The sequence below is a fragment of the Eschrichtius robustus genome, chromosome 3 (assembly GCF_028021215.1).
Source record: "Eschrichtius robustus isolate mEscRob2 chromosome 3, mEscRob2.pri, whole genome shotgun sequence".
Lineage (NCBI taxonomy): Eukaryota > Metazoa > Chordata > Mammalia > Artiodactyla > Eschrichtiidae > Eschrichtius > Eschrichtius robustus.
The window spans coordinates 38,877,043-38,903,882 of record NC_090826.1 but is presented as its reverse complement, the minus strand read 5'-3'; the positions used below and the strand labels follow the sequence as shown (position 1 = coordinate 38,903,882).

General features: G+C 41.5%; 1 protein-coding gene across 1 annotated transcript; it reads left to right on the top strand.

Annotated features, from left to right (window-relative positions):
• The first annotated feature begins 213 nt into the window (after positions 1-213).
• Positions 214-25,530, top strand: ATPAF1 (ATP synthase mitochondrial F1 complex assembly factor 1). Its single transcript, XM_068539825.1, has 9 exons — positions 214-602; positions 5,027-5,135; positions 8,246-8,296; positions 9,043-9,105; positions 11,850-11,900; positions 13,081-13,128; positions 16,638-16,733; positions 18,422-18,529; positions 24,480-25,530. Exons 1-9 carry the CDS (start codon positions 280-282, stop codon positions 24,672-24,674), a joined length of 1,044 nt encoding a protein of 347 aa, XP_068395926.1. The 5' UTR covers positions 214-279; the 3' UTR covers positions 24,675-25,530.
• Positions 25,531-26,840: the final 1,310 nt, after the last annotated feature.

The window sequence follows — 26,840 nt, the reverse complement described above, 5'->3', positions numbered from 1 at the left end:
AGCATGTGCCTAAAGAATTTAAAAGGGAGCAAGCTCGGTGAGGACCAGTAAGTCCGAGCAGCTTTCAAGAGGAGACTTGGCCCGCAAGGGCTGCTGGTCGCAGGCTCGGCGAGAAGGTTGGGCGGGGGCGCTAGAGCTGCAGAGCTCGCGGGGCGCGGGCGGGGGCCGGGGCAGGAGCGGCGAACCCCCTGCCTTCCACCACGCCCTTCACCGGCTCCCGGAACCTTCAGCGCGCGGAACCTCGCTGCTGGAACGCGGGCGCGGCGGACCCGGAGGGCGATGGAGTGGGCGCGCGGGCCGCGGGCCGAGGCCGACGCGCCTGGGGAGGAGGAGGCGGAGGCGGTTATGGCTGCTGTGGTGGCGGCAGCGGGTGGCGCGGGCCCGGCCGTCCTGCAGGTGGCCGGCATCTACCGCGGCCTGTGCGCGGTGCGCAGCCGCGCCCTGGGCCTGGGGCTCGTGTCACCCGCGCAGCTGCGCGTGTTCCCGGTGCGCCCCGGCTCGGGCCGGCCCGCGGGGGGCGCCGAAGGCAGTGGTGTCGGGAACGAGATCGAGGCCAACCCCTTCTACGACCGCTACCGCGACAAGATCCAGCAGCTGCGCAGGTGCGGGCCCGGCCAGCGGCGGGCGGGGAGGAGGGGCGGAGCTCGACCCGCGCTCCTGGTGTATCTGTATCTGGCGCTCTCAGCCCTTCCAGCAGCCCTGCCAGAGGACCACTGGCACTGTCCCCACTCTACAGATGGTTATCTAGGCTCAGAGAGGCTTGGTCACTTGCCTAAGATCACACAGCTAGTGTGAGAGCCGGGAGTCCCTGCGAAGCCCCAGTTGTCTTTCTGTCTGCTTTAGTTCTCAAAACGCTGAGGTCGACTCTTACGACAGCCCTTAAGAGGCAGGCAACTCCGAGAGACCTGTCCTCATTATCGAAATGGGAAAATGGAGCCTTCCAGAGAAGGGACTTGACTTGCTCAGGGTCACTTATTGAGTCAGCTGAGCCCTGTCCTAGGACTCGGGTTCCCAGGCTTCTAGCTGAGGACCCTGACTGTAAGGAAAGGAGATTGGGTGGGAGCAGAGCATCAAAGATTAATAGTGTTACAGTTGGCTCTCAGTTGAACTCTCTCATTAAGATGAGAAAACTGAGGATCAGAGAGAGTAAGAGGCCTGCCAAAGGTCACACAGCTGGTTGGGATTTGTCTGACTTGGAATCGGGGTTCCTAACACTACCCTTCACCTTCCAGAGAGAAGAACCTGGAGATTAGAGGAGGTTGAGGTGGGTATAAGGGGGCCGTGGAGGGTCCAAAGAGTTGAACTGGGAAGAGCTGAAAGAGATCAAAAGTGAAAATTGAAGGGACTTGGGAGAGAATCTGGCAGGGCGGGCAGACAGTTGTCTTAGGAAAGGAAACCTAAGACTGATACTGTAACTTCTTGGAGTTCTAGCTCATCTCTACTTCCACAGCCTTAATTTACTCTATCATCTTCACCCAGAATATTGCAGTCATCCTCTAACTCAGTGGTCCCCAACCATTTTGACACCAGGGGCCGGTTTTGTGGAAGACAGTTTTTCCACAGACTGCAGGAGGTGGGGGCGGGATAGGGTTCGGGATGATTCAAGTACATTACATTTAATGTGCACTTTATTTCTATTATTATTACATTGTAATATATAGTGAAATAATTATACAACTCACCATAATGCAGAACCAGTGGGAGCCCTGAGCTTGTTTTCACTTGCCACTCACTGATAGGGTTTTGACGTGAGTCTGCAAGCAATTGATTTATTATGGTGTCTGTGCAGTCACACCTCTCTGCTAATGATAATCTGTATTTGCAGTCACTCCCCAGCGCTAGCATCAGCGCCTCAGCTCCACCTCAGATCATCAGGCATTAGATTCTCATAAGGAGCGCACAACCTAGATCCCTCGCATGCGCAGTTCACAGTAGGGTTCGCGCTCCCATGAGACTAATGCTGCCGCTGATCTGACAGGAGGCGGAACTCAGGCGGTAATGCGAGGGATGGAGAGTGGCTGTAAATACAGATGAAACTTCGCTCGCTTGCCCGCTGCTTACCTCCTGCTGTGTGACCCAGTTCCTAACAGGCCACGGACTGGTACCGGTCCGTGGCCCGGGGGTTGGGGACCCCTGCTCTAACTAGTCTTCCTCACTTCTGGTCTTAGACCCATCTACCCCCAGTCCATGTCACTGCTACTATAATGATCTTTCTTTGAAAGAATGACAGAATAACTGAATGAGTATTTTTGCTCTCCTTCAGCAGAATTCAGATATACTCAAGTATTTGTCATCTTAAAAACCTTTTCTTGACCTACATTCCCCTTCAGCCTTTTCTCACTGATCCCTTTCACAGACAAGCATCTCAGAAGAGTGGTCTACTAATATTCTGAATACTTCACAGCTCCTGTTCATTCTTATTCATGAACAAATGAATGACTGGTTTTACTTTCCTTCCCCACTAGATCATTCCTGTGTCAGTATTTACACATACTACTGCTGTCTTCTCAAGAGTGGCTTTCCAAGGCCACTCCATATCCTTAGTGTTCCATGCAAGGCCCTTGTGCTCTAGTACCTGCCAGTCTCCCTAGCTTTATATAATACCAAAACTTCCTTTTAGCTCTATGGCCCAGTGCAAAGGAATAAAGGACTGATGTTGGGGGCAGGTGTTCCAGGTAAGGGGAGCAGCAGAGACTGAAACCACCTCAACCATTTGGGAATATCTGAGCAAATTTTCATCATAATACCTGTAGCACTCTAATGTACTTATTTACATGTCTTTCTGTCCTACTAGATAGTAAGCTCCTTGAGGTAGGGACTCTTTCTTACTTATTTCTGTATCTCTGAAGCCCAGCAGGTTAACCACCAGGCGAGAGACAACAAGTCAAGTTTTTTGAATGAGTGAAAGGGAGAGAGGAAGGAATAAGTCCTAGAAGAAGTTGAATGAGATGGGAGGGAAAACTGGGGCTACAAAAAGGAAAGGAACATGAGGTAGAGGAAAAGGGAGGTATGAAGTGAAAGCAGGGCCAAAAAAGGATCAGTAGAACCTGGGCCAAGTCAAGGAAAGAGGCAAGACAGAGCTTCGCCGTGAGGCCCAACACCAACACGTAGGCTATCGTGAGATATTTTAAAAGGAATTATAGTCTTCGATTGGTTAGTGCTGGAGCATACTCACTAAAACCTGGGCTCTTGGAGCACTTATAACCCCAGTTCAGTGTGAGCCAACAACAAGACAAGGCTGTATGCCCTGCTGACCCCACTCCAGTCCAGTACCTGGGTTTTTGCATCACACTCTACACTGGTGAGAGCTTTAGGCCCACTGTATCTAGAGTGTGCATAAACGAACATGCCCAGAGAGCAGGTCCACAGTAAGGAATGATTTACAAATCACATATATGAAGAGGGGCTGAAAAACCTGAAGAAATTCAACCTAGAGAAGAGAAACTTAGGAGGTGACATAAGAGCAATTTTCAGGTACTCATAAAAAGAATTAGACATTTTCTCTTGTTCCTGGGGGAGTGAAAGATACAGAGAGGTAGACTTAGACTCAGAATGTTTTAATAATAGAAGATGTCCAGGGTGAGAGTACACAGGGCTCCACTGCCTGGGCCACCCCTCACCGTCTCCATCTGCTCACTGGCAACACTGACCTAGGCCCTGGTACTTGCAGCCCTGGCCAGGCAGGTGCCACACCCTACCAGGTGAGGCCCTTGGTGCAGCTCTTCATCGAGGAGGAGCTGGCCTTCTCCAGAAGGGAGGAAGATCTATCCAGGTACGTGGCAGTGAAGGGAGTGGTGTTCGACATCACCTCCAGAAAGGAGTTACATGGAGGAGGAGCGCCCTACGTTGCCTTGACCAAGAAGGACCAGAGGGGTGACCAGGATGCCCTTGGAGCCTGCAGACGTCACCCATGACGCTACAGGTCTCATGGCCCGGGAGCTGGAGCCCCTGGATGACATCTTCACCAAAGTGTACACAGCCAAATATTGTCAGCTACACAGCCTGAAGCATTCTTAACAGATGGCAGCCCCAACCTGGACTTCACGCCTGAAGACCAACCCCATTTTGACATAAAGGACAAATTCTGATGTTCCATCAACTGGAGCACGTTCTTTGGAGAGAGGGTCAGGGAGAACTCAGGTGCTAAATCTGCAAAATAGGGTGCCTGAAGCCTCTGAATTGCCGGGATCTGAATAAATAGAGATTTGCCTAGTCGGGGAGGGAAGGGAGATGTCTAAGAATCAGATGTGTTCCAGTAAAAGCTTGACACCTGGGATTCCTGCCTGAGGATTCTTTCATCTAACCCAGCAAGATGACCACAAAGTACCTTTCCCATCTTAAGGATTTAAATTCCAAATACCCAGAGTGTAAGTACCTGAGGGAGCAAGCCCTGTGTCACCCTAGGGAATATCCTGCAGGAGAAAAATGTTTCACAGGCCCCTTGAGGATTAATAACAGTTGAATAAGTGGATTTCTTTTTCCACTTTTTTGATTTGTAGGCCTGTGCTCAGGCCTAACTAAATTAAGACAAATCCTTCAGCCTCTGACTGTCTTGTGTCCTCTCTCTGTGAAAGTGGAACATGGTGCTTTGTTATTTCAAAATCCAGAAAGGTGGGCTTCCCTGGTGACACAGTGGTTAAGAATCCGCCTGCCAGTGCAGGGGACACAGGTTCAAGCCCTGGTCCAGGAAGATCCCACATGCTGCGAAGCAACTAAGCCCATGCGCCACAACTACTGAGCCTGCGCTCTAGAGCCTGTGAGCCGCAACTACTGAGCCCACGTGCCAAAACTACTGACGCCCGTGTGCCTAGAGCCCATGCTCTGCAGCAAGAGAAGCCACCGCAATGAGAAGCCCGCACACCACAATGAAGAGTAGCCCCTGCTCACCACAACTAGAGAAAGCCTGCGTGCAGCAACGAAGACCCAACACAGCCAAAATTAAATAAATAAAATAAATAAATTTATTAAAAAAAAAAAATGTCCAGGAAGGCCCAGGTGGTTTATCCTTTGGTTTACCTTTGATCAGGTCTGACCCAACTGCTTTTGAGTCCCGACTGGAGAAGTGCAGTGAGTTTCGGAAGCAGCCAGTGGGGCACTCCAAGCAAGGTGACTTTATCAAATGTGTGGAACAGAAGGTAAGACCTGCCCCTTTGGGTGTTGTTGGCTCACCAGTGCTCTACATCCCCACCACTGACCCTTATCCTGGGAGTGGGCTCATTGATGGGATCAGCTCCATCCATAAATGGTATTCTGCTCTTTCTGGCAAGGTACTGTAGTCATGGTGGAGATATAAGGGGATGAAAAGGGTAATCTCTGCTCCCAGGGGGTATAGTCGAGTGGTCAAGGTAAGGCACACATGTAGGGATCAGGGAGGAAAAAGTGCTTAATACATGTTAGCTCTTATTACCCTTAAACAAGAATCAGAGCTGGGGAAAAGCATGTTGAAAGCTGTGTATAGTCAGCCCTCCCTATCTGCAGGTTCTGCATCCACAGATTTTGCATCTGCGGATTCAGCCAACAGCTGATAGAAAATATTCAGGGGGGAAAAAAAACTGTAGAAAGTTCCAAAAAGCAACACTTGAGTTTGCCACTTACAGGTAGCTATTTACATAGCATTTATTGTATTTACAACTATCTACATAGAATTTACATTGTATTAGGTATTATAAGTAGTCTAGAGATGATTTAAAGTGTATGGGAAGATGTGTGTAGGTTATATGCAAACACTACACCATTTTATACAAGAGACTTGAGCAGCTACAGATTCTGGTGTCTTCAGGGGTCCTGGAACCAATCCCTGACTGATAGCAGGGGACAATTGTATAGGAAGATTAATCTAATGCAGTGCTTCTCAAACTTTTTGACCATGACCCACGGTAAGAAATATATTTTACATTGCAATTCATTACACATCTATGTATATAATTATAACTGAAGCAAATGCTTACTTTTACTATTGATACATGCAATGCACTCTTATTATTATTTTCATCTTTTAAAAAACTTTGGCCACAGTCCACTAAATTGATTTCACAACCTATGATTTGAAAAATACTAATCTAAGGTGGTGCACAAAACAAATTGGAGTGGGAGAGGCCAAAGCCAGGGAGAATATATCCAGGTGTGGGCTGCATGGGCCTGAAATAAGGTAATTACAGTGGAAAATTGGGGTTCTACATTGTAAAAGGAGAGATGTTTATTTTACTTGGAAAATAACTTTTTTTGCCTTGTGTATCCTAAATTTTAAGAGAATCCACTCAGTCTTTTAATAACTGGTTGAGGTAATTAGAATAAGAATAGTTAATGGGTTAATCATTACAAGGTTGGGGAGCAAATTCAACCTGTGATAAACGTAGTTTACAATTTTATATGAACAGATAACTTTCTACTACAAATATTTTATCAAATGTAATTTCCTTTAGCAAACATTTATAGTGTCAATATTACAAATCAATAGCTATGGGAAATATTACTGTATTATAAACTTTCAATATTATCTGGGAAAGCTTTTTGCCCCTTTTTGAAACAAGACTTAGAAATTCAGCGTTATGATGACAAGAGCAGAATAAGTAAAGATTTAATTTAAATTATGGCAACTTTAGGTAAATATTCACTTACTGTCTTTCTTATCTAGCTAGAGGAAGGCTAATGGCTAATGGCTCCATGTCTAAAGACTTTTCTTTACTTTGAGTCATTGGTTCCCTACCATGTGATACCCAACATCCCCTTTTTATAATAAATTGTATTTAATTCTCTCTAATTCTACCCTGAAATGAAATGTAGACAATATAACCCACCTACACACATAATTTCAGGGGGAAAAAATAAATATAATGCCTTAACTGTAATAAAGGGAAGTATTTTTTAAATAAAATACAGATTTCAGCATGTAAGTTCTTGGGCACAACTATGCCGTGAGACCTAGTACAGTCATCAGGTTCTTTCACCTCTGTATGAAATCGCCATGAATACATAAGCAACAAATGCAGACTGGTACGGGATGTTATGTTGGTAATTATAAAAACTCCCAAACCATAAGCAGTGTTGTTATCAGTGACCCTCATGAGATTCCACAATGTACAGTCTTCTCTTAAGTTACATAGTAGTTGCATTTCTGAAAAATTCAGTATTGAATAAAACTGTTTTACAAAGGAGAAAGAAAGAGAAAGGAAAGGAAGGAGGGAGGGAGGAAGGAGGGAGGATCTGGCTAGAATTGGAAAGTTGTGTGGGGTGAGGGAAAATTCATTATGTAGAACTCATCTGCAAAATTGCAGCTCATTTAGCACCGCTGCCTCTCCCATAAATGCAGGTGAAAACATCCAGTCAATTATTGTGATAACAAAAAAACAGGTCCCCATAGGTTTCCAAAGCATCTGCAGTAGACATGCTTTAAATGTTTCATTAATTGCTCTTGAGACTTTGGGCACATAGGGTGTATCCAGTAGGTTCTTCTACAGCACGCTTTTGTCTAATTTGTGGGTACTGGTTCTATGGACATCATTTATGAAAGGTTTGGATTCATTAAAGCACAGAGTAATGAAAAACAGGGTTTAATGCAGAAAGTATGTTTCAGCTTCAGAATCCCAGGTGTGGATTGCACTCCTCTCTGAAAGGCATAGAAATTGAATGGAAAACTCAGAACAACACATCCCTACTGTCAGAAACAGCTCAAAATTGGATTTCCTGGCCATGGCCTTTATCTGAGAGTGGGCTAGGAGAGAAAATAATCACTTTCAGTTGTTCTTGGCCTTTTTTGAGGGGGAGTCTAATTTGAGGGAGGGAATACTAAGATGGAGTACTGGAAAAGACTCAGTAGTCTGCTGAGGTTGCCTGACTTCAGAAGTGCTGTCACAGATAAGAAGCAGCTTGGAAAATACATCATTCCATTCTTACCTCCTCTGTGGCTCACTGGGAAGGAGAGCACAGGAAACCCAAGTAGGCTTGTTCTGGGAAGGATTCCCTCATCCATGGTGGCAGGGATAGAATGGACTCTCAGTACCAGTAGATGGTGTTTACTAACAAAGAACTCCCTTCTCATCTCTGTATCTCAGAATCAGTCAAAGAAAAGTTGTCTCACAAACAGTAACTCTTAGAACAGTGTGTACAGTTACTGTATAGAGTGGAGAGAAGTGAGTTCTGAGGTGCAGCATTACTAAATGAGGTATTGGGCACCTCACCTAGGGAGGGTGGTCTTCTTCTTAAGAGTAAAGTATAGATTAATATCCTGCCCCATTGTATATTTCAGACAGACACATTGGGGAAACAGCGTATGAGCAGAGGATTCACCAAGGACAAGGTAGGTTTCTAATTAAATATCCAAGCATGAATTCATATGGAACATCTATAACAAGTGGCTGCAAGTTTGAACATATTTACTGTGGTTCCGTGATTTTGTCATTTTCTAACTGTGGAGATGAGAGATATTTCTACGAATTTTTGTTATGACCTTGATACGACTCCTAGTATAGTGTGAGTCCTGGGGGTGCTAGAGGAAATGTGAAGGAAATGTAGTGTACTACTTCCTACTTTGTATAGGAAGTAGATTTTTTTTTTGGCCACGCCGCGCAGCATGCAGGATCTTAGTTCTCCAGCCCGGATTGAACCTGTGCCCCCTGCAGTGGAAATGCGGAGTCATAACTACTGGACCGCCAGGGAAGTCCCAGGAAGTAGTCTTAAAGAATCAAATAAAAACATGTTTACTCTGTCATTTAACTTGCAAATAAGGAGCCACTTCTGGCAGAATAGCAGTTAAAGGTAACAACCAAACTTTCTCCTCTTAGGAGCTGCAAAGTGCTGCAACGCTTATTAGTGAGCGTGAAACATTTGGGAAGTACCAGTAGATATTCCCTGAAAATAGAACTGTGAAACCTGCCCTGGGGGCTCCCTTTTCTGAGCATGTGGGTTTTCTTATACTCATTCTCCACTTATTGAAGATCTGCTTTACTGTCCTCCCATGTTGCTTCCCACAAGGCTTACAGATAGAGTTAAACTGTTTTATTTTTTTAATTGTGGGTGTTAATTGCCTTTTATTTTCTCTTTCAGACTCTCAGTTCAATCTTTAACATTGAGATGGTGAAAGACAAAACTGCAGAAGAAATAAAACAGGTAATGAATGAAAATGAATTGGCATACTTTATGAAAATGTGTGCTCTGTGAACCAAATCTGAAAGTAGAAAGGAGCATACATTTCCTGACACCTCTTTCTAGCCAAAATGAAAGGCAATCATTGAAAGCAGAAGTGATGAATTACATGAAAAATAGTGCATACAAAAACTTGGTCTCACGCCTATATATCTAATCAACTCACATTTCCCCTTTCTTTTTCATTCCTGTTGTCCACATCTTATTTAAAATCATCACTACTCTATGCCTGGATGACTACCTTTCTAAATAGGTTTCCCTGCTCTTACTTCTCCCACCCCCTCTCCCGCATCATATCCTCACCATTTCAATCCTCCTGAAGTTCTACTTCACATAGTGTATTGGTTAAGAACACAGACTCTAGGACCAAGCTGCCAGTTTTAAGTCCTAGCTCTGCCACTTACTAGCGGAATGACTTTGATAAGTTAGTTCACTTTTGGGGGCCTCAGATTCCCTATCTGTAAAGTGGACATAGTAATAGTACTTACCTCATGGAGTTATTTGGGGAACTAAACGAGTTAATATTTATAAAGTACTTGGAACAGTGCCTGGCACAGAATAAGTGCTATATTTGTGTTTTTAAATAAATAAGTAAAAATAAATATTATGTTAGTAACCTGCTCTCAAATATTCAGTGACTTCCCATATTCCTTTGCTTGACATTCAGAGTCCTCCATTATTTTAGGACCTTCTGCAGGAAGCTTCCTGGACACCTTCCTTCAAAGCACGTGTGATCTATTCCGCTTGTTTGGTCATTCCATATACCAAGCGTTCCATATTGCTTGAATAAGCGTTTGTAAATGCTATTTACATTTTCACATCTGATTCTTTTCTCGCTAATTAGAATATAATAAGCTATTTATTGGCATTCCTTATAGTTCCATGAATTATATTTTAGGTATGTTGAGAGAATCAAAATAATAATAAAAGCAGTATACTATGTGTTAGGTACTGTACTTAGTGCTTTATATACACTATTTCATTGTATTCTCATAACCCCCTTATAAAGTAGGTGCTATTATTCCCAATTTACAGCTGAGGAAACCGTAACTTAAAGACATGAAGCAACTTAGTGGCAGAGCTAAGACTCAAACCCTTGTCTGTTTGACTCTACATCATATTCCCTTATGGGAAGCTGTGCCAATTACTGTGGGTGTCCTTGAGCACTGTGTCATTCATTTCAGCAGACAGTTATTAAATGTCAGCCTCTGTGCCAGGCATAGAAATAAATGAGAGAATCCCCAACTCTCAAGGGGTTTCAGCCTAGTGGAAAGACAGACACAAAAACAAAAAGAGAACAGCGCAGAGTTCTAACTTCTGTTAATAGAGGCTTAATGCAAAGTCTCCAGGAGACCTCAAACTGCCTTTGGGAAGAAGTGCCAATAGAAAGTGGACACCAGGCATGTCCTTTGGGGAGAGAGAAGCCAGGCCCAGGAGGCCTGATCATCATATGACAAATATCATTTAGACCTATATTTTTAGATACGAATTTGTGTTCAATAATATAATTTTGAGTAACCAAGGTCAACTATGTTAGGGAACATCTGTCAGTCTCATAAATTCAGTGTTGATTCATAAACTATCTACTAATATAAATTAAATAAAAATAAGCAGGATATGCTGTCCTTAAAATGAGGAGACAGTGTTTTGACATGCAAAAAAAGAAAAAAGAAAAAAAAGAAAAGCAACCTTACTGCATTGATAGAGTGATTTGCCCAGGTCCTAGGAGGTAATAGTCCTTCTGTGCTTTGTGTTGGTGAGATCACACTTTGATTAGTATCTTCAGTTGCCGCCCTCCACCCCCATTTTCATGGGAATGTTGACAAAGCAGAGCAGCTCTAAAGGAAGGTGACCCAGTCTTCAACACCAGCTCCCTCAGGTGTCACCTTGGCTATGATGCCTTCCCCAACTTCTATGCCTTTGCTACTGCTTGTCATTCTCTGCTTAGAATGTGTCTCTTATCTTCTCTCCTACCTGTTTATCTTCCCAGACTCCCTGTTCACCTGGCTAACTCCTGATCATTCTTCAGGATACAGCTCAGGTGTCCCTTTCTCTGGCACTTGTTCCCTAACTTGGATTAAGTGCATCTTTTTTGCCCTCGGAGCACCTTGGCTTTGGTTTGCATTGTAATTCTGTTGTGCTAAGCACAAACATTATTTCAGTAGTCTTCACAGTAATCCTCTAAGGTTAATATTACTGCTATTTTATTGATGAGTATATTGATATAATTTAGTGATTTCCAGTAGTTTTCCCAAAGTAGCATAGCCAGCAAATGATAGGAGCTGGGATTTGCATCCAGATCTGCCTGACTTCAGACCCTGGGTTCCGAATGACTGATCCTGGCTCTCTGAGAGGGCCCACAGTTGGCCGGACAGTGCGGGTTTTGGGAGAGAAGAGAGAAGATATGATAAAAAAAAAGCTTGTCTATTACACACAAGGCACACCTTGGGAGAAGTGATTAACAAGGTCTCAGAATCCGTTTCTCTGATAGGAATTTGTTATTAAGAGTTACAGTTTGATCATCTAGAAGAGTCGGTGGTATTAAATCTTTTTTGTAATCATGTACTAGTAATAAAAGTATTAACGTTGGGATTTCCTCCCTGTTATCAAATAGCATATTACTCTGAGCAATGAAAGCTGTCACCACTTCTTGGTACAGGTTGAAAAGATTACTGATGTGTCACAGACACTCTCTCTTTTTTGTACAGATTTGGCAGCAGTATTTTGCAGCAAAAGATACAGTCTATGCAGTTATTCCTGTAAGTAGTTTGGAGGGGAAAATGAAAGTGTTATAACATGAAGGTCAGGGCTCTAACCTTAGCAGGCAGTTGCTTTTACTTTTCCTATGTTTATTGCCTCTTGAGAACTTACATTTATAGCTCTGAGGGTTTTTATTATGCCCTGAGCACCAGAGATTGGGAGCTCCATATGGTATATTTATGGCTTTTGTTTTTCATCTTTCTGGTTTAGAAATGTCTCTTTGAGTCAAGTCTCTGACAAGGGAGCATGGTGTAAGTTTATGTTGCTGAGCAATTTCCAAGTGTCTTTTATTTCTTTTTGGTGTTTTCCAGCCAAGCTGTTGGAATTTAGGACAGGGCCTCTGGCCTAGCTTTCTTCCCTTCCTGTCTATGAGTGACCTGTACCTGAGCTGACTTGGAGCTTCCTCCTAGTCTTTTTCTGGCATTTCCCCTTAGCAAGTGGCATTTTTTTTTTTTTCCTTTCTCAAAGTTGTTTTCTTGGAGATAGTAACGGGCCACTGCTTGACCATTAAGATCTGTGACTGGAAAGGAATGCTGCTGACTTCTTCTGGTTTATGCCCTGCTGCCTTCTACCAGAAGAAAGCATTTAATGTACTGGGTTATCAGCTAGTTCTTTAATTGTTCTTCTCTGAAGAGGAAGTAGCTTTAGGTTAAGTTTATATCAAGCACCCAAATATATACTGAGCTTACACGTGTAAGTTTAAGGAGGAAAACTTACAGATGGAAAAATAAAGCCAGACCTTTTGGTTATTGTGAGAGTATTGCTATCTTTTATTTTCTTCCTCTTTTACATATATACCCTTTCCTTTCATGAGTCCAACATTCAGAAGGGTCGGCACTTTTCATGATACTTTAGGTCTCCAATGCTGACTCATTGTTTGAACAGGCCTTCTTATCTCTCCCTGGACAAACTCAGTGACCTGTTGTCTCTGACACTGGGCAGAGTCCCCCGAAGAGTTAGAGCATTTGCAGTGTCCACTCTTCACACATAATTCTGATATTGAACAGGAAAGCATACCTCTGCTTTTTCCTCTTTGTTGTAAGAGGGATTTGTAAATGATGGAACTTGGGATTGTTTTAGTTGTATTTTAGTTCTAGAGTTCAGTCTTGGTGAATTTAAATGTGATTGTGGCCTTTTATGTTTTCTTGTTTTTGAATTTTATTCTTTTCTAACCTACAGAAAGAGAAGTTTGATTTGATCTGGAACCGGGCTCAGTCCTGTCCAACAGTAAGTGTCCAGTGACCATATGAGGATTGCTTATCAGTGCTGCCAGACAAGGATGTTTCCTAACCAATCTCTTCATGCTCCATACCATCTCACATGTTACAGTTATTTAACAAAGATGCTCACATGTTGATTGTACTGATAAGTAAGATTTTTAGCCTTATGAAATCATGTGGGTTTGGCCCAATAAGTGTGTGGCTGTTTAGCTCTCTGAAACATCTCAGCCCTTTCTGATGTGGATCTTAATTTATTAATATAAGTGAATGTTGGAAGCAACACCTGAGACCTTAATCTTTTCAGCCTCCTTTAAGTTTCTCTTTTATTGACAGTTTCTTTTCAGTTTTGGCCATGCTATTTTGATTATATATACCTAAAAGGAATTATGAAATTGTTGCTGGGGTATTGAGCTGCCAGAAGACCTAAGAGAAAGGGAATAGGTGAGATGGATCAGCCGACTTGGTGTCTATACTAATTTCTAAGATTCTCAAAAAATGCTTCTAAACATTGCTGAGAGAAAATAAAAAACATCTAAGTAAATGGAGAGATATACTGTGTTGGACGACTCAATATTGTTGTCATTTCTCTCCAAATTGATCTCTAGATAAAATATAATCCCAATCAAAATCCTAATAGGCTTTTTTTTTCTTTTTTTTTTTTTTAATTGACAAGCCAATTTAAAAAACTTATTTGGATATCCAAAGGACCTAGAATAACAAAACAATTCTGAAAAAGAAGAACAAAGTTAGAGAACTTACATTACCTGATTTCAAGACTATGTTTTCATAAAGCTACAGTAGTGAAGACAGTGTGGTAACAGCATAAAGATAGACAAATAGATCAATGGAACAGAATAGAGAATTCAGAAGTAAACCAATGTATGCATGGTCAGTTGTTTTTCAGCAAAGGTGCCAAGGTAATTAAATAGAGAAAGGATAATCTTTTCAACACATGCCCAACAAATTGTGCAAAACAATTTGAGTATCCATATGCAAAAAAAAATGAACCTCTACTCTTACCTCACACAGTATCCAAAAATTAACTCAAGATCTAGAAAAAAAAAAAATCTTAGATTGAATCTTAGTGACCTGGGCTTGGCAGAGATTTAAGTATTGATACATCACAAAAAGCACAAAACCATAAAAGAAAAAATCAATAAATGAGATTTCGTCAAAATTAAAATTTTCTCTTTGTATACCCATGTTCATAACAGCATTAGTCACAGTAGCCAAAGGGTAGAAGCAACACAGGTGTCCACTGATAGATGAATGGATAAATAAAATGTGATATATACATGCAGTAGAACATTATTCAGCCTTATAAAGGAAGGAAATTCTGACACATGCTACAACATTCATGAACCGTAAAGACATTATGCTAAGTGAAATAAGCCAGTCATAAAAGGACAAATACTGTATGATTCCACTTATATGAGGTACCTAGAATAGATTCATATACAGAAAGAAGGACAGTGGTTGCCAGGGGATGAGCAGAAGGCAGGGTGGGGGGTTATTGTTTAATGGGTATGGAGTTTCAGTTTGGGAAGATGAAATAAGTTCTGGAGATGGATGGTGGTGATGGTTTCACAACAGTGTGAATATACTTAATGCCAGTGAATTGTGCACTTTAAATGGTTAAAATGGTAACTGTTATGTCTATTTTACCACAATAAAAAAATTAAAAATTTCTACTTTTCGAAAGACATTGTTGTGAAAATGAAAAGGTAAGCCACGGACTGGGAGAAAATACTTGCAAACATACATTGACAAGTTACTTGTATATAGAATATACTAAAAACTCTTACAACTTTATAAGAGGACAAGCAACCCAATTTAAAAATGAGCAAAAGAGTCAGACAATTCACCAATGAAGTGCAATGGAAGTTATAAGATGTTCGACATCATTTGTCATAATGGGAATGCAAATTAAAACCACAGTGAGTTACCACTAAGATGACTAAAATTAAAAAGATTGACCATGCCAAGTGTTGGTGAGGATATGGGACAGCTGGAACTCTAATATATTGCTGGTAGTAACGTAAAATGGTACAACCACCTTAGAAAACAGTTTGGCAGTTTCTTTAAAAGTTAAGCATATACCTGCCATAAGACCCAGCCATTCTACTCCTAGATATTTTCCCAAGGGACTGAAAGCATATGTCCATTCAATCACTTGTACACAAGTGTTCATAGCAGCTTTATTTTTAACAACCAAATACTGAAGATACCCAACTCTATCACAGGTGAAAGAATAAAGAAATTGTGTGTGTGTGTACATATACATCATATACAATACATATATAATGGAATAAGATTCAGCAATAAGAAGGAATGAACTATTGATATGTGCACCAGCATGGATAGATCACAAAAGAATTGTGCTGAGTGAAAGAAGCCAAACCAAAAAGAAGTATAGATTCTGTGGTTTCATTTATACGAAATTCTAGAAAATGAAGACTGACCAGTAGTGACAGAAACCAAGTCAGTGGCTGCTTAGGAACAGTTGGAGAGAGGGAGATATGAATTACAAAGGAATTTTTAGAGATGATAGATATGTTCATTGTGTTGATTGTGGTAATGGTTTCACTGTAGACATATGTCACAACTATTCTAATTGTACACTTTAAATATATGCAACTTATACTTCAAGTATACCTCAATAAAGCTTTAAAAAAAGTGTTTACCCATTAGGTAGGCACTGATGTTATCTCATCTAATAATAATAAAACAGAGCCTTAGTGGTTAGCAGTAAGGAGACAATTCCATGACTAATGCGTATTGGACTGATGATACTTTGTTTTGTTCTGGCACCATTCTCTTCACCACTCCTCCCCAATTCATCTTGAGCATAAAACTAATTATTTCTTGGTGGTTAGAGACATGCTTCAGTATCAGCCTCAGATAGTAGAATATGAAGTGATTACAATAATTGTGACAAAAATTAATGCAGCAGCATTAGAAAGTTTAGAAATTGAAAAAGGCCCAAAAGTTCATCAAAAGAAGGGTAGATAAAATTGTGGTAAATTTCTGTAGTCACATTCCATATAACGGTGAAAATAATGAATTAGGAGTTATATTTATCAACATGAGTAAATCTCAGACATATGATGTGAAGTTAAAAAAGCGAGTTGCAAAAGTATACATATAGTTTGATACGATTTAAGTTTTTAAACATGCAAACAGTACTATTTCTTGTTTACGGATGTATACCTATACATTAAAAGTATAAAAAGCTGAAAGGGAATGACAGACACCAAATGCAGTTTAGCTGTTATACTGGAATGGAATTAGAATGGGTTTACAGAGAGAGCTTCAATTGGATCTCTAATGCTTTCTTTCTTAGGTGGGTTGGGTAGTGTATGAGTGTTTGTTATATTATCACATATGAATTTCATAATTTAAAAAAAGTTTTTAAAACCAAACTTTGAAGAAATGGAGTGAATGACACAGGTGGTTGGACATAGAGCAAATGATTTTATTTATTCATCTGTCTCCTCATGTATTTGTTTCCCACAGTTTCTGTGTGCACTACCAAGAAGGGAAGGTTATGAGTTTTTTGTCGGGCAGTGGACAGGTACTGAACTCCACTTCACTGCACTTATAAATATTCAGGTAGGTGGCCTGTGCTCAGCCCCTAGATGAAGGAGGCCTACCCCTTTGTGGTATTATGAGCCCTTGCTGAGGCTTGAGGACACAGAATATGTACTAACTACCAGCAGGATTTGCTGTAGCACTGATGAATTGTCATACTTTGTTGGGCTAGCTTTTTAGGCCCCACTCACTACCTAGAAATTGAAACGATCCCAAAACACGTTCTCTGACTATTTCTGGCTCTCTCCTCTCTTCCCCATACATCTATAACATTTACTGCATGTACCTCACTTAACAAACATGGGTGAGTCATGATGGTTATCTTTATAACCTTAAGGTAGGCTCTGTGTCTTACATGTGTTTTATTAACCAAGTCAGCACTTTCTAAGGTGCTAGATGCATAGTTTTCATTTCACAGATGTCATTTTGTTTGCTTCCCTCCTTCCTTTTTCTTTGTTTTACTCCCAAGTATTAGATTAAGAAGTTTGATCAAAAGCATTTGAAACTTTTGAAATAAAAGTATTTTAAATGAGATCATCACTAGGATTGACATTCTATATTTGGAGGCTGAATCTGGCAAGAACAAGAATGTGTTATAATGGCTTTGAAGTTGGGGTAAAGGGAGCACAAAACAGAATGAGAATTTGCTCATGACTGTAGCCCTTGTGATTGTATCCAAAACTTGTATTGTGTTTGTTTTAAAAAAAAAAAAAAAAGTAGAAAGAAAAGAAAAAAAATAGTGGGCTCAGAGAAGTTAGTTCACAGTGCTAGTAAGTGGTAGAGCTGGGTTTGCTTGACTCCAGGTTATGGACTCCAAAGTCTATGAACTTAACCATTATGCTGTTGTGTTGGAAACTATGCTAGGACTGCCTTCGTGAAGCTCATATACAAGTATAGGAAAAAGATCCAGAAACATAATTATGACCAAAATGATAGTGTATTTGAAGTATGTTCGAGAGAACTGAGGCTGAACTATTATTTAGAGTACCCTAGCAATAATTAGGTATTGATAATTAAAAGGACTTTTGTTGAAATTTTAAAGATGAAACCCAGAGATCTTCTGAATGTATAGTTATTTCCTTCTATACTATATGATGGCTTAGGCTTTGAACCTAGCCTCTCTTCCTAGTCTGGAGTGAGGTCTAGTCACCACTGCCCTGTCCATTCTTCATGAAATTATGATGTTCCCATTCTTCTTTCCCCCCTTCCTCCCACCCAGATTATATTTTAAAACTGCACATTACAAATCTGGCCCGTGTGCAAACTCTCCAGCTGTTTGCTACAGCTTAAAAGAGCTCAGTCCTCAGAGCCAGCCAAGGGGAGTAGATTTCAACTGTGAAATGCACTAGTCCATAAAAGCGGCAATTACACAGGCATATTGCTTTCTTTAGGACTTGACTTGGTAGCTGCTTGTGCCGTTTTGTTTTTAAATATATGGCCGTGATGAAGGATTCACTGCCTACTGTAAACATTTTCCAGGAGAAAAGCCAAACCTTTTTCAATTGAAGACACAAATAACACTGTGCAAGCTGTCAGTTTTGATGTGCCTTGGCAGACCTGGCCACCGCCACGTGCCAGTCCTCCGACTCACCAGCCACCCAAGCGGCTGTTAAGAGCCAGAATTCCCTCCAGACTCTCTATTGCTGTGAAGTCGCAGTTTTGTTGTGGTGGCACCTTATTGAGCCTTGATTAAGTGTTCCTCCTTACAGACCCGAGGGGAAGCTGCAGCCAGCCAGCTGATTTTATATCACTACCCTGAACTTAAGGAAGAAAAGGGCATAGTGCTGATGACAGCAGAAATGGATTCCACGTTTCTGGTAAGAATCAACTTTTACCTTTTTGGATTTACCTGGTGACCCTGAAGGTATTCAGATACAGTTATATGGTATCTGCACTTGTTACCTTTCTAAAATCCAGTAATTCTGACTCCAAGACACATCTGGCCCTAGGGGTTTCAGGCAAGAGACTATGGACAAGTAAATGGCTTCTTAAATGTAGGGAAGAGTTCAAAGTCTAGAATAGTTCTTAATCTTTTATATTCCTCCACACTGTTCACATGTACAGCATTCATCATACATAGTGAATTTCCTTCCTCCTTTTCCCATTTCCTGGGATAGAGCATTGACCATGTGCCCATTGGTAATGATGTCTGTTGTGTTTGTTCTTTACATATCCAGGGCCAGGAGCAGTTTTATGATTACTGTTCAGCCTGTTCGTGTAGTCCTTGCTCATTTCAGTCTCATTTATCTGGCAGAGTTTAAGTTCAGGATGTCCTCAAGATAGTGGGCACTTAGCGCCTCTTCCTCCTGAGGTTCTTTATTAAAACACCCACTTGTTTTTCCTCTGTCTCTTAATCAACTGCATACAAGAAAGGGAAAAGTTATGGTACTCAGCTAGTATCTCATAGTAGCAGTAAGCCCCAAGTCTAGGACATAATTGAGACTCTACTTCCTTGTCTGTTATTCCTGTAACTGTTCAGTCCCATTTCTCCCATTCTTCCTTCTACCCATCACACTCAACTGGAAGTCACCCAGAATCCTACCCAGAAGAATGGAGTTGCCATTAACTGAGACAGACAAGATTGCAGGCGGAAGAGGTTTGGGAGGAAGATCAGGAGCTCAATTTTCAACACGTTAAATCTGAGATGCCTGTTAGATATCCAAGTAGTAGGCAGTTAGATATATGAGCTTGGAGTTCAGGGGAGAGGTCCAAGCTAGAGAGATAAAAATGAGAGTAGTCAGCATACAGGTTTTTATTTAAAGCCATGAGACTGAATGAAATCACCAAGGAAGTTAATGAAGGTAGAAAAGAGAAGAGGTCTAAGAACTGAGCCTTGGAGTGATGAGGAAGCATCAGCAAAGAAGATTAAAAAGGAAGAGTCAGTGAGATAGGAGGAAAACTAAGATGGTAGAATCCCCTGGAAGCGAAGGTAAAATGTTTCAAGGAACAAGGGTGCTCAACTAGCCAAATCTCACTTGCTGGTAGGGCAAATGAGATGAGGACTGAGAATTTACTAGATTTCACAACATGGAAGTCATTGGGGACCTTTATAAGGGCAGTTTCAAAGGAGTGGTAGGACAAAAGCATGATTGGAGTACATTTAAGAAAGAATGGGAAGAGAAAGAGTAAGCATAAACACGTCTTTCAGGGGATGTTTTTGAGAAGGGAAGGAGAGAATGGGGTGTAAGAAGTGGGGATGAGAGTGTGTTTTTGGTTTTGTTTTAAATGAGAAAAATAACACTATATGTATATGCTGATGGAAAGATCCAGTAGAGAGGGAACTATTGATAATGCATGAGAAGGAGGCTGGAGAGTTGTTGAAGTGGTGTTCTTGAGTGGGGTGAGTCTTGGGAATGAGGGGTTGATCTTTGCCAGAAGTGTAACAACAGGAGAGAAACCAGGATATAATGACACAAATACAGTTAAACGAATAGAGGTGGTGGTAGCTTGTAAGAAGTTCTCTTCAGATTGCTTAGTGAAAAGAAAGATCATCAGCTGAGAGTGAAGATGGAAGAATAGGTGTTGGACTTTTGAGTGGAAACGAGAAAGTGTGAAATTGTTGTCTAGGATAGGCCCATGAGTTGAGAACGTGTTCTACATCTTTAAGTAGTTGAGGAAACAAACAAACAAACAAAAAACTAAAAAAGAATAATATTTCATGGCCTGTGAAAAGTATATGAAACTCAAATTTCAGTGTCTGTAGATAAAATTTTATTGGAACACAGCCATGCTTATCATTTACATGTTATCTATGGCTGCTTTACCTCTACAGCAGACAGTTGAGTAGCTGCAACAGAGACTATAGGGCCGTAGAGCCAAAAATATTAACAGTGTCTCCCTTTCCAGAAAGTGTTTGTTGATGTGTGATCTAGGAAAATGGAAGAGAGAATGGCTGTGCAGGTACAAGCACAGAGAGGGAAGATCGAGAGTTGGATTTAACTAGGGTTATGGTTTAGCCAAGTGATGTAATAAAGTAAGATAGGGACCAGGAAGTTAAAAGTGAATGCAAAGGAATGATTGTAATTATTGACAATGGAGTGCAAGTTGGATAAAGAGGGAAGTGGAAACATGAGAAAGGTTAGAGACAGAACTGCGAGTCCTACTTGAGTTAAAGGATTTTTAAGTTTGGGAGTGAGTGTTAAATATAGGAAATAGTAGACACAGTATGGATGTTTCAAGTTGAGATTTGGAGGGGATATAGTTATCAATAATGATAAGGTTTAAAATTTGACCACAGGAGTGAGTGACATAGATATTGTACTGCATTTTCTGATCTTCAGCAAAGCATAATATCTAACTGTATTAGAAGTGGACTCTAGAGGTCAGAGGAGACCCTTTCTGTTTTAGCATTTATACCACCTCACCCTAGTGGTCTCAAACCCATTATTATTAAAATTTGCTTCCTAGCCTTATAACATTTAACACCATACCAGACAACATACATTTGCCTTGTATAAGTCAACTTGACTATGAGTTTCTAATGTAGTACAGAATTAGACATGTTAGAATTTAGTGTAGAGATACATGATTCAGAGATGGGAAACCTAGAAATGTAATATAAATATATGATCCCCTGCACACTCATGCATGAGTTTGCACTTTAGGCATAGTGTTTCCAAATACAGTAAAGCAAATGGATAGAAACACCTGGAAACTAGAGGTTTCTTCTGAACTGATTAACTTTAATGATGAAAATTTAGTATAGTATTAGAAAGCCTTATTTGGGTCCACATGTGTGTCAACAGATGATTTCATTGGAAGGTAGTGAGTGCTAGGATAGAGACATGCACAGCATTGGGGGAGGGGGCAGGGGGAGTGTTCCTGGCCCAGAAGGAGGAAGAAGCCTTCCTAGAGATGACACCTGAGCTGAAACTCAAAGATTAGCAGGAGTTTAGCAGGGTAAAGTGGGGAGGGGGAGGGGAATGTTCCAGGTGGTGGAAATAGAATACATAAATGCTAGGAGGCATAAAATGACTTGGGGTATTACAAACAGTTTGCTATCACTGGTATGTTAAAAATGGAGGTTTGGTGGGTTGTGTTTAAAGGATCAGCTTTATCCTGTGGGCACAAAAAGATCATTAAAGGGTTTTGAATGGGGGTTGACCCATAAAGAGTTGGATTTTAAGACCATTAACCTTAAGTATTTGCTTCCTAAATATTTTTTAGTTCTAGCCTGGTCAGTGTGATCATTTAAAATGCAGTTGCAATAGTCTGGGCAAGAAGTAGTAAAGACCTAAACTAGAGCAGTGGTAGTAGGGATGGAGGAGAGAGAATGACTCCAGAAATATATAGGGAATAAAATGGGCAAGACTTGGTAATTTGATTGTAGCTATTAAGATTGAAAGAGAGGGAGAAATCAGGTTTGTTAATAAACCTCCTTGTTGAGCAACATAGGGAATTAATATGTTTATCTTCTTGGGTCTTGGAACGGGAAGAGACTACTGTTTCATGTTGAGAGAATAAAAGGCAGGGAATGAATAAGTGGGCAGGGGTTGGGGTGCAGGAGAGCTTTCCATAATCCTCCATGAGAGACATTTGCACATATCTCCATATCTTAACTCTCTACCCACCATTCTAGTGGTCTTCAAACTAGTGGTCAGAGCCCTTTATCCACACAGAATCTTATTATGTAAAACCCCAGGATATAACAGCTGAAAGAGAGGTGAAGGGACCAGAGGCATGTCCACCTAGGACTCTGCAGTTTGAGCAGCACTGTTCTAGAATGTACACAACTGAAATTACCCTTACCTCCACCATCCTAAGCCTCAGATAAAAGTTGACTCACAGGCCCTACATACAGTTCAGGGCCTCAGAGAGTGGTGGGATCTGCCTCAGATTATGCACTTGCTTTAGAGATGGTTTGTTCTTGAGGCATGTTTGAATATAAGAAAGGTAAAAATGATGAAGTAGAGTTATCAACCTTGATCAGTCTTAATTATTTGCCCCACCAGAAATACTATCAGGGTGAAGTGGAGGGAGTACCAGCCTGGGAGTCCAGAGGTCTGGTCCTTGCTCTGCCACTTGTTAGCCATATGACCTTGGGTCCATCCCTGACCCTCATCTGCTTTGGTTTCCCGGTCCATTAAATGAGGACTGGGTGATCTCTAAGGCCCCTTCCAGCTCTAAAATTCTATAAATTTGAAATAGCCAGCATTTTGGAAAATGGCTTTTGATTGAAGATCCAGTCTCAGAGATCATTGCCTGCTTGTGAGAAATGACCTGCAAGGCCCATGGGAGGGAATGGAGGTGAAGCAGGCTGTGGTATTTATAAACCTATTTTCATCACTGTAGCTAGACATAGCACACTTTTGACAGTTTTAGTAGGAACTTTCCATTATCGTTTGGGGTTGGGTTTCGGTCGTGAATAAGTGCCTCTGATCAGCTAGCACTAGAGAATGTATAGGAAGCAAAAGTAAGAGTTTTTGAAGTAAATCTCTTGTAAGGTTTCAAGAGTGTAGCCTGTGTCCTGACCCCACTTCTGTTACATAGAGTGGTCTGGTCACCATTTCCCTGCTACTGAGCTTTAGAGAAGGTGGCCCCTTCTTTTCCCTGGGGCTTTGCGGGTTGATTAGTTAGAAATGACTGCATAACAAATTACTACTCCAAAACTTAGTGGCTTAAAACAACAAATATTTATCGCCTCACAGTTTCTGTGTGTCAGGAGTTCAGGAGCTGCATAGCTGGGTGTTTCTGGCTCAGAGTCTCTCATGAAGTTGCTGTCAAGATGTTGGCAAGGACTACAGTCATTTGAAGGCTGATTGGGCTTGACGATCCACCTCTGACCCCACTTGCATGGCTGTTGGCAGGAGGCCTCATTTCCTTGCCACACTGGCTTCTCCCTAGGCTACTTGAATGTCCTCATGATATGGCAACTGACTTTCCCCAAAGCAAGTGATTCAAGAGAGATAGCAAGACAGAAGCTACAATGTCTTCTGTGACTGAATAGCAGAAGTCATTTTTCATCATTCCACTTTAGTCCATTTGTTAGAAGCAAGTCACTACGTATAGCGAACACTCAAGGAAAGAGAAACGAGGCTCCATCACAGGGAAGAAAGAGTGTCATAGGGAATCCCCTGGCTGTCCAGTTGTTAGGACTCCTCACTTTCACTGCCAAGGGCCTGGGTTCAGTCCCTGGTCAGGGAACTAAGACCCCACAAGCCACGCAGCACGGCCAAAAAAAAAAGAAAAATACATTGTGTCATAGACTTTACGGACAAATTGTAAAACTACAGCTGGCTTTAGCACTACTTTTTTGACTGAGGTGGTATGAGGAACAGGTTTTATTCAAGAGTATGTCTGGTTAGTCAAGAACTTAGTAGTAACTCACAAACTGGTTCATGGAACTGGGTAACTATTGCTATTTTTTTCCCCCTTGAGATAAACTTAACAGTTACTAAAGAACTGAATGAAGAGGGAAATTTTTAACATATGCATTAATTTATTAGCAAACATTCACCAAATTTCACTGGGTGCCGGATGTAAAAGAAGCACATACTTTGAGAAATTCACACAAAGGAAGACAGACAAAAAAGAAAAAGAGGAAAAAAAAGGACAGATACAATACAGTATGATACATACTATGTTAGAGGGACGTGTAGGGTAATTTGAATACACAGAAAAGGGGCACCTCACCAAGACTTGGGATGTCAGGGAAGCTTTCTGCAAGCAGTGACTCCTGGGTGAGGGCCCCCAACTGTCATAGGACTTAGACACAGAGCTTCATGGCCCTGTGCTGGAAAGGACCTGACTGTTCTTTTTACCTTTCAGAATGTTGCTGAGGCACAGTGCATTGCCAACCAAGTTCAGCTCTTCTATGCCACTGATCGAAGAGAAACCTACGGGTTAGTGGAGACCTTTAACTTCAGACCAAATGAGTTCAAATATATGTCTGTCATCGCTGAATTGGAACAAAGCGGACTTGGAGCAGAACTGAAATGTTCTCAGAACCAGGATAAGACTTAGAGCTGTAAGGTTGGTTTACAGAGTCTGCTCAGCCCTGGATAGTCCTGAGCCTACCCACCCCTTGACCTCTCGGGAGCTCAGCATCTATAATGAGCAGTCTCTAAGGAGCTGCCCTGTATGCCTATTGCAAGAAGTAACATGGAGGTGAGCCCCGTTACTTGATTGTCAGAAACAGAGGTACCCAAGCATTCTGATCATTATCTCCCAGCATACTTGAGGTTTCCTTTTTAAGTGTTTGAGGTCATAACCAGAGACAGCCAAGGATCCACGAGATGGTTGACTTGATTTTACACACTGTAATAGTATATTTGTTTTCTGGACATTTTGACTGCACAGCTCCCAAATGATTAGTTCCTCATCTTTATAAACTGTGACAGGATAATAAGCTTGAAGACCTGCTGTAGTTAGATGTGGGCTTTACATACTCTTCCCACTTGGCTGGCCAAAGGCATAACCCAGATAGCCTGTTAGACTCTAGAACAACCAGATATTGCCATCAGGATTAAGACTCCGTCTAGATGCCCCCAGAGATGGCTTTAGTGTAGCTGGTTTGAAGTATCAGCAGATTTCAGTTATAGTTAAACGGGTACAGTGCCTGCTGCCTGCATATTTTTAAACTATGGCTTGTGGCACCTGCTTCTCTAACTCTGCCTGTTGGAAGCTGTGTATTTGGAGGGGCTGAATCAAGTGCAGTATAAATAAATCAACACTTTTGTAAAGAGAGGATGAATCCAGATTTGCTTTTTTTTTTTTTTAACAACTCTAAACCACGCCAGTATTATAGGAAAGGTTGGCAGAAGCAAATGTACCCATATTGGGTGTGGTAGCAATAAAATAAAGTCTGGCTTATAATCTTTGTTACACTAAAGAGTGAAATTTATGCTGTGTGCTATCCATAGCGTCAGTACTGTGGGCTGATTTCATCAAAACTCATCTTTGGACTCAGCAGTTGCTTGAAATGCCAGAAATAAGAAAGAAGCTCTCCAGCGGAGGAAACTCAGGTTTGGTTAGTAGTGCCACTGTTGTGGCTCCAAGCTCAGCGATAGAAGCGGGTGGCGGTTACACACCAGCCTTCTGAACTTGAGGCCCCAGAGCGTGTCCCCGCCCCCGGTATTGTTGTCAGCCGCCTCGATTATAATACCTTTCCTTTTCTTCATCTAACATGCTTCACTTTGCTGCTCCTGCCTATGGTGTGGCGAATGACAAAATATGGTGAGTGGGAATGTAACCAGGATTTGCAGTTTGTGTGTGTGTTTTCTTTATTACAGGAGACTTTTTATAAGTTGGGCTTGTCCCCAAGTCCTTTAAATGGGGTTGGACTTCCCATTATTTTCTGAGCTGTGTTTATTTTGCTGTACTTCTGAGTCTGTGTGTAGAAAGAGACAGATAGTGTTTGTTTAACCTGGAAAAGTTGCTGGTCTTTCACAATTTCTCTTAAGGCTGAGCTGTTTCCTAATGCAAATTCAGGCCTCTGTTCCTGACAGTTAATTTTTTTTGAGAAACTTCAGTCTGGATGTTTGGAGTCCCAGGAATCTTTGATATCAGGTAGAGTTACTTTCATGGATATGTTTCCTTTTCCCTCCAGATGGACCCAGGCTTTAGCCATAGTACCTTTCATAACACCTCCACCAGAAGGTGAGAAAACGATGGGGAAAGAAGTCAGAACTGGCTGCTCATTTTATTGTTCCTCCCAGTTTGCCCTGAATCCCCCACTCGCCAAAGAAGGATGTATCCATGGCCAGTTACATTGGACATGATCAGAGTACCATCTGGCTGTTCTTTATATTTACCTAGCAAGATCTGGCAAAGAGCTAAAAGAAAATTGTTACATTAATCAGTCCCCTGGTACAACATGGTGTTATAGAAAGTGGACAGGCTTTACGGTTAAGTGAATCTAGGTTCAGTGTTGGGATTCATTAGCTCCAAATGTTGAACAAATTATTTAAGCTCTCTAATTCTGTTTCTTTATCTGTAAAATGAGAGTAATAATATCTACCTCACAGGATTATTGTGAGAATTAAATTAACTTATATAGAGACTATATAGAGCTTAATAAATGTCAACTCCTTTCTTCCTCCCTTCTTGCCCTACCTCTCACCGAAGGCCAACACAAATTAGCATTTCAGATGTGCAGATCATTCTTCATTCCAGTTTCATAAGCAAACC

Bases quoted from the DNA above. Each gene is read 5' to 3' on its own strand.
- ATPAF1 (XM_068539825.1), top strand. From the start codon at position 280: ATGGAGTGGGCGCGCGGGCCGCGGGCCGAGGCCGACGCGCCTGGGGAG. The intron at 11,901-13,080 runs GTAAGTAGTTTG...TCTAACCTACAG, and splicing joins CAGTCTATGCAGTTATTCCT to AAAGAGAAGTTTGATTTGAT. The intron at 18,530-24,479 runs GTAAGAATCAAC...TTTACCTTTCAG, and splicing joins AAATGGATTCCACGTTTCTG to AATGTTGCTGAGGCACAGTG.